The 8504-nt window shown below is 40.5% G+C and overlaps 1 protein-coding gene and 1 long non-coding RNA gene across 2 annotated transcripts in view; both read right to left on the reverse strand.

The window, feature by feature from the left end:
* Positions 1-762: 762 nt before the first annotated feature.
* Positions 763-5582, reverse strand: LOC103468566 (uncharacterized). The gene is made up of 4 exons (XR_534236.1): positions 5542-5582; positions 3968-4077; positions 3630-3754; positions 763-3523 (listed from the first exon to the last, which is right to left on the reverse strand). It is a non-coding gene; the product is annotated as an uncharacterized LOC103468566 (long non-coding RNA).
* Positions 5583-6302: 720 nt separating this feature from the next.
* Positions 6303-8504, reverse strand: part of flii (FLII actin remodeling protein) — a 21387-nt gene continuing 19185 nt past the window's right edge. The window contains exons 20-22 of the mRNA XM_008415763.2: positions 8329-8490; positions 8173-8238; positions 6303-7588 (exon numbers count right to left, since the gene is read on the reverse strand). Of these exons, the coding sequence (XP_008413985.1) occupies positions 7454-7588; positions 8173-8238; positions 8329-8490 (363 nt within the window). The 3' untranslated portion in view covers positions 6303-7453. The remainder of the gene's footprint in view (positions 7589-8172; positions 8239-8328; positions 8491-8504) is intronic.

Genomic DNA, 8504 nt, shown 5'->3' on the forward strand with positions numbered 1-8504 from the left:
GTACAGATACCCCACTGACGGTGGAGAACCATTCTTTTTCGAGTCCTGACGCAAAAACTTTCTGCCGGTCTGCTAGTCCATAATGTACATAAGCATGTGTTTACTACAGTAGCTTGCGTTTGTGAGACGGTCAAGCACGTGGTAGCTGCGCTGTGATGTAAAATGGGCATTAGCCAATGAAACCCGGCCCCTGTGGTAAGGTCCATTAGAACCACAGGCAAAAACAGCAGAGCTAGACATATAATCCGTTCTATTTCATCCCTACTGACCGCCAGAGGGCGGTGCTGAAAGCACTGAATGTTCCCTTCGCGCATGCGCTTTTCGAGCAATAATATCAACGGAGTCACACCAGTGACATATCGGATGATCAATCAGAGGCTGCATAGCATGACGTTATGGGAGGCTCTGTTCCTACAGAATCTTCTCGCGAAACGCAAGGATTCTGAGTGATGGAGAATCTCTGGCGGTCATCCGGGATTCATAGAACCGTAGTTACATACAGGGCCGTGCAGAGACCACTAAAGGGGCAGGTGCTCAAAAAGGGGCACATCTAACCGCATTCTTAGACAGATTATTAACAAAGCCACACAGTTTTCAGTGTTTAATAAACAATGATAAATTACAAAATTGTGAGATATACAATCAAAGCTAAGGAACATTTCTATATAGAGCATACTATGCATATGTAAGATATTTTATTAGTAATTTCTTTCTGCAGGTCTATTTTGTTATAGGTCTATTTTGTATTGCAATATTCAAACCCAATACTCTTCAATGTATTGTGGTGCTAACCCGTTTAGTGATTTATAAACCAACAGTATTTTAAAGTCTATTGTCTGAGCTACAGGAAGCTAGTGAAGGGACTATAAAACTGGTGTAGCCTCCACTTTATTCACCAAAAACTTTTTTTTTTGATTCACCAAAAACTGTCCTGTAATCTGCAATGTTCATTATGTTGAGCTCTGCAGTTAGCCGCCTTATCTCACTGTGCGAGAGGCAACTGTGTCGTGCGTCATGGGCAAAAGGTCAAAGGTAACAAGGTGACCGGAGGGGCTTATTATGTTGTTTTTCTTAAAAAAATACAACAAAAAAACAATGATTTCAGTACATGCAATTATGTGTCAGAGGGCTTACGAAATAATAATAAATAAAAAATTTACCAAAAGGGCACTTGGGGGCAAGGAGCAAAAGGGGCAGGTGCTCAAGCCCCTTTAACCTCCCCGCCCTCTGCACGTGCCTGACGACATCAGTACTCATCTTCATCCATTGTAAGATTTTTATTTCTAATTCGCCTTGGGATTCCCCCGGAGGGAWGGTGTTTCCATGTGGAACATACATTTTAAAATAATAATAATAATAAACGGATGTGTCAGACTAAACATGTTGCTGATAAACCAAATAACTTTCTTATTAAAATGGATGCAACAACATGTATCAGTGGGAGATTAGAAAGAAGGTAGACAGACTCCAGTAACTGTCAGAAAACACCATGAATACACAAACTAATCAGCTCACTGACAGGAAACCAGGAAATTACACCAATTTCCCAGTTTTATTCACCTTCAGAGAACAGAATGTGCTGAGAAAGTGCCTCCCCTGAGCGCACGTCACTGTTCTGGATATTTCTGAAAGTCATCAGTTGACTGCATCCAACATGTCACATGGAAAATTATATCGTCACTTGACTATTTTTCCGTTGACTAGCATCAGTTAAGCCAGTCAATAAAAAGCGTCTTTCCAGTTACATATTTTATTATAATAAAACTAAAGATTRTGATCTGTGTTTTTCAGTGTATTTATGTCTTGGTTTTTCTGTGTCCTGTTCCCCTGGGAGTCTGTTATGGTGCCATTTGCTGTCTGGTTGGAGACGCAGGAGCAAAAGAAGTCTGCTGAAAACATCGAACAGCAGGACGCTTCATTGATGACTGAAAAGAAATTGATCACCAAACCACTGGAGACGGTGGATCAAAAAGAGCCACCTGAGAGCGAGTCCAACAAGAAGAAGAGTTGTAACGATGAACCAGTGAATTCTACAGCACAGCCGGCCATCGAAAACAAATCCACCAGAGTCACAGAAGGAAATGGATCAAAAACGGGACCAACAAAGACGAAAGACGAAGAGCATCAAGAAGAAGCCACTGCTATGGAAATCTTTCCCCGAGTCAGACGCTTGTATCGATCTAACCTTTTTTACTGAAAACGGTGACAACAGTGACGGCCCTCTGAATGAAAAGCAAAGTGATCAGGCAGGTTTGGCCAGCAGCAGAACAAAGACATTTTGGAAAACGCTCCCCAACTCAGAGCCTCACTTAAATGTAAGTTTTTTTCCTGAGAATATCGAACCACAAAACKTTTCAATGCCAGCAAAGGGAYGTGACRAGGCGGCTTCCTTGAAAAAGGAAAGTAAAGCAGACTGTGCATGTCTTGCTAAATTTAAGGAGTCTGAAATGAAGTGTATCAGAGTCCAGAAATATTTAATGAGACAGCTCGACGAGATGTTCGATACAAATCGTAAACTAAATGCTCAGCTTAGACATCAGAAAGATCTGATGAGGAATGGAGTATCAGACAGAAGACAAAGCAGCAATTYGATGTTTTCTCCTCAAATTCAGAGAGACATAYGTKAACACGCACAGCGTAGGACATTTCGTCATCGATCTGATTCAGTTCAAATGGACATGGCTGGACAGGAAACTAGCTATCAGGACAAAACRGTGAGAYGAACGATTTCCACCTAAACTGAGATGKKYGTGTGTGAAACCAGYAGTCAGACAAAACCAGATCAAAAAACTATTTCAACCCAAAMTGATCCCTTTGCATTGCCCTTTGAARCCCAACTGAACAAGCCTCAGGAACAGCAGAGCGAGCTATTTGACAGATCTGCAGGTCAGTACAGGACAGAGGCAGCAATGAATACTGCCTCTACTWTGGAAACCCCAGGTCAAGACAATGTTCCTGTAGCCTATAGTCACCAAGAGAATTCAGTGCCAGAAACAGTTGGGGATCCGACAGATAACAACATTAAAAATGAGATTCATTCAAATGAAACAATTATCAGCAGCAATCGAAGAGGAAACGGTTTCCACAGAAGGAGAGAGTGACTTGATGGAAAAACAGCCACAGACAGAGGTTACATTAACTGAAGATGCAATCCTAACACCACCTCACGAATATGAACCTCAAGCAGAAGAGTCAGCAAAGCAGAACAATGACTGAACAAGAGAAGCCCAAGAAAAGGATTTTCCTGTGGAGGCGAATCAAAAAGAGTTTTAACACCATCCTGTCTGCGCCAGTTCAAAGACAGATCCAGAGTAGAGATATAAGTAGTAGCTTATATCTCCAGTAAATTAGATGCAAAAGGGGGTGGCTGATTGGTAGGAACGGGAACAAGAGGTGCTGTTGTTAATTGGGCATTTTAACGTTAAAAAGCAGGACTGCACGGCGGGGAAATGTCTCCGTGTAGGTGTGGGTTCACTCCAGACGCTCTGGCTTCCCCCACGTTCATCTTCATCCATTGACAAATCTGAAGACATAACAGGAAAGGTTCTAGAATTGGAAACAACAGGAACTGGAAAAAGAGCTGCTGTTATTGTTAATTGGACATTTTAACATTAAAAAGCAGGACTCACAGTGGGAAATGTCTCTCTGTGTTAGTGTGGGTTCACTCCGGGCGCTCCGGCTTCCCCCTCGCTCAACAACATCCAGGGCCGTGCAGAGACCAGTAAAGGGGCAGGTGCTCAAAAAAAGGGCACATCTAGCCACATTTTAGGACAGAATATTAAGAAAGTCACAGAGCTTTCAGAGTTTAATAAACAATGATAAATTACAAATGGCGAGATATACAACTAGAGTTATTACATCTTACCATAATAAAAACATAACAGCTGCCTTGTAATATTAAATATATTGTTCACTACCAAATACTGCATGTTGACCATGGTGAGAACATTTATTTCTTTGTTCTTACCTACAGTCCTCGTTCTGACCCAGTTGGTCAACAATCCACCACTTTGGCTGCTTGTAGCAAATCCTTTCTTTTTTTGTTTCTGACGTCTTTCTTTATGTGGCGTCTTTGAACTGAAAAAAGCAAAATATAATGAATTATGATCAGAACACTATATTAAACCACACTACCAATTCTTTACCTTTGTGTTTAAACCAATATGTTTTTCAGTTCGTAGCACGACATATTAATTTCAGAGAAAATGAGACCTCTGCTTTGGGGTTCAATTTGTTTCACAATTATTCTATTWAAAAAAACTAACCTCAATTAAATAAAATTGTGATCAAAACATTTTTAATTGTAACCATTTTAAACAAAAAAAAGTTTGGCTTAAAAAACTTATTTCAATTAAAATCACAAATTTTTGTCTCGTGAAGTGAAAAAATTATTAGTAAAACAAACTTTTTTGCACATCAGAAATCTTTTCTTGCTAATCAAAGTTTTTGTTTGTGACTCAAAGTTTTGCTTGTCACTCTCACATGACGTCGTGGGCAGGGCCTAAAATCGCAACAAAAGATTCCTGATGTGTGCAAATAAACGTTTATGTTTGGTAAAAATGAGTTATTTAATTAAGAGTCTTTTAAACAAAACTTTTTTTTTTTTAAAGGAATCATTACAGTTCCAGAGCTGCACAGTGGTGCAGTTGGTAGAGCTGTTGCCTTGCAGCAACAAGATTCTGGGTTCGATTCCCGGCCCGGTCTTTCTGCATGGAGTTTGTTGTGCATGCGTGGGTTTTCTCCAGGTACTCTGGTTTCCTCCCACAGTCCAAAAACAAGACTGTCAGGTTAATTGGCCTCTCGAAATTGCCCCTARGTGTGAGAGTGTGTGYACATGGTTGTTTGTCCTGTGTGTCTCTGTGTTGCCCTGCGACAGACTGGCGACCTGTCCAGGGTGACCCCRCCTCTCGCCCGGAACGTTAGCTGGAGATGGGYACCAGAAACCCTCCCGACCCCACTGAGGGACAAGGGTGCTAGAAAATGGATGGATGGATTACAATTCCAAGTTTTGATTATAATTTTATTTTACTTAACTGAGGTTAGTTTTTTTTATTGAATAATTGGGGAAATTTTTTWACTCAATACTCTGTGGACCAGACCCTACATTTACTTAGTCTGGATTGAGTTTTTTTTCCTTCATTAATGACACTTTTATTACATACATTATAGTAGTTCAAGGTGAGTTATTTTTAATTCTAAATTAATATCCTTGTTGGACTATTATTTAAGTGTTATTCTCCTTGAAGACACTTTTACCTAACGCCAGAATRAATGAAATGTACATTATGCAGCAAAGGAAATTATAAAATCGGACATATATCCATTATGGAGATGACCGGTTTTGGGCGGGCGATGTGCCCCTAGTGCATTAACAGTCCTGAAGAATGACTGATATCATTAACGACACAGGGGAGAAGTTTTTTAGTTATCTAGCTTTGCTAGCAGAGCCGTTAGCTAGCAGCTAGCTAATAGCGCAACAACAGCCTAATGTCTTTATGATAAAAAATACTGAATCGATAGATAAGAACAGTTTCTCCTCACCTGGCTGTCTCCTCCCGCTCAGTAGTTCTTCAGAGAAAGGCAGAGGCCTGTCAGTGTCTGTTGTATTTCATTACCTCTCTGCTTAAACCGCGACTCCGAGCTGAAGCAGAAACGATACTTCAACGTTTTCCGTCATCTGACAAGTAGCAAGTCTACTCCACTTTATTCACCAAAAACTGTTCTGTAATCTGGAACGTTCACTACGTTGAGCTCCAGTTAGCCGCCTTATCTCACTGCGCGAGAGGCAACTGCGTCATGCGTCACGGGCAAAAGGTCAAAGGTAACAAGGTAACCGGCTTATACAAAAAAGAAACAAAAAGCAAATAATTTTAGTACATGTTTTTATGTCAGAAGCGGGCTTATGAAATAATGATACCAACAAAAATTTTTTAAAAATGGACCAAAAGGGCACTTGGGGGGCCTCCTCTACACGTGCCTGTGTACGTAACTTCCGTTTCAAGTTAAACTGTCACGGCAGAGTTTTAACATGCAAAAAATTTTTTGTATAAGTCAACTACTCTGTTAAAGCTCCTACTCTTCTTTTACCATGCATTCGGAGATTTGAGAATATAATTTTTTGATAGCTTTGAACAAAGTTTATTCCAACCCTTAAAAATGATTTAAAACAGATGCCGAGATGCTGTATTGGTCGCTACGGCGTCTGTTCTGAGTGTCATAACAATTTTTTAAGATTTAAGAACGAAAATTACAGCCTGGTCTGTATTCTAACTTGACGCTAAACAAGAACCAGAAACACAAAGTTGATGTGAGGTTTTTATTTTATATAAAATACATAAATAAAGCATCTGCAGGTGGCATCAGGAGCGTGTGCGCGCGCATTTAGAGACACGGATATGTGCAGGAATCACACGCCAACAGGCATATAAATCACCTCATAAAAATATAAAGAAGTATGAGACATATTGCAGTCAGCTGATCCCTTCCCCGGACCAATACCTGCACTCTACACAAGTCACATGATCACAAGATAAACTACAGTCATCTGGTGAACTTGATTCGACTCCACGGAGCCAGAAGTCCCTCTTTACAAGGAGACACGCGTGATATGATGAAAACACTCTGGTCTTCTGAAGATCTGAGCCTGGTTGCTGTAAAACGCCTCCAACAGAAGAATACAGTAAGGTCATTTAGTTTCAGCCTGTCCCAGGCTCTACTGATTGCACATTGAAACGAGAAAAACAAAACAAAAAAAACGTTATCTTGCAGTCTGACCTCTAGAAAACGTCTTTGGCCAAATAGATGTAAAACTAGATTTTCACAACTAAACAGCAACAAACAAAATCACCCACAGCAAAGAGCTGTTTTGCATTCGGCATCAGTGGGAAATTAATACGAGAAAAGTGATAAAACTAAAGAGAAGAGCGCTTTATAGTGAAAGGGGGGGGGGTAAAAAAAAAAGCATAAAAACATGTAATAAGTATTAGGCTGACATTCCTCAATTTCCTGTTTAATCCCTCAAAGTTGAAAAATATCAACAAAAAACTAAATGTGTGCCTTAAAACTGCTTGGATAAGCTGAGTGAACGGCACCTCGTCCCCCTGAAAACCAGTGAAAGCAGCACAATAAGAGACGATATGTCAGGTGAAAAACCTTCCCTTAGATTTCATAAATCCTCTGTACATTTTAAAAGATAATTCTCTTATTTAACAGTAATATTCAAGCTTGTGTAAATAGAAGTTCATAGAAAAAAAAATTGCATTATTTTTGCCATCATTCTCAGACTTTAAGCATCCAGGATTTTTTTCTGGAAGATTTGGAGACGTTGGGTTAAAATCCTGGTTGTTTTTGGCTGCAGGATGGAGGGAAAAACAGGAACCTCAGATTACTGGTTTAAACAAAACCCCTACGTGGCAGCGGATTGGCTGGGTGGATGTGTGTGTGTGTGTGCGGCCTATGAGGGGGGGGTTTTGAAGGGCCCCCAGGCGTGGAAGCAGCGGGTGAAGCAGTGAGGCTCGTTTCCCTTCCGCACCAGGCGCAGCTTCCGCGGATGCTCCGAGTCTTTAGCGCGCATGTGCTGGATGTAAACCTGGAGAGCAGGAGAAACATTTACAGACTAAGAAATCAGGTAAAAATATCAGGTTACATGAGTTCCAAGGTCATTTAAATTAAAACTAGGGCTGTGTAATTATATCGATTCTACGATATTCATCGATTTTTTTAATGTCAAATCCACATGAATTAAGTGACAGCTATCACACATKACATTTTTTACCCAGTTGCACATGTACATTAAAAATGACATGTAATGAAACAACCAGTTACAATTACATAATGAAATAGATAACATTATCTAATATAAGTGAATAAGACCAAAAATGTTCCTTTTCTACATAACCAAATACACAACTAACATTAAAAAAAGCAAATGTATAACAAAAACAACATTTATTACACCATAAGGTCAATTAATTTAATAAAAGTCTGTGGAAGAGTCACAAAATGCCACCAAAGTCACTCTGTATTGAACCCCATCGAACAGTATCGTTTGCTGAATATTGTGATATATATTGCATTAYGAGCAGAATATCGTGTATCGCTACAGCCCTAATTAAAAATAGAAAACATTAAAGTTTGTGAAAAAGCGGACGGATCCGGGAAGCTGCTGCTCACCTGACAGGCTTTCAGACTCAGTTTTATCTCCACCTGGCTGGTCTGAGTGCCGACCCACATGTAAACCTGCAGAGGAAGGAAAAACCCAAACATGCTGAAGGAACAGTCTGGAGCRATCGATCCGATGATGCTGCGTTGAGAGCTGAGCTCGCTCACCTCCTTGCCGTTGTCCAGCAGCATGATGTCGTCGTCGGCCAGGTCGTCCTGGCAAAAGTCGGAGCATTTCTCCGACACGGAGAAATAACCCTTCTCGTTTGAGCACCTGGAAGGAGAAAAGCCGTAGAATAGGTCAGTGATCACTGAGAGGTTCCTGTTTGACTGTAGAGGAAGTG

The sequence above is a fragment of the Poecilia reticulata genome, linkage group LG8, assembly GCF_000633615.1.
Source record: "Poecilia reticulata strain Guanapo linkage group LG8, Guppy_female_1.0+MT, whole genome shotgun sequence".
Taxonomy (NCBI): Eukaryota; Metazoa; Chordata; class Actinopteri; order Cyprinodontiformes; family Poeciliidae; genus Poecilia; species Poecilia reticulata.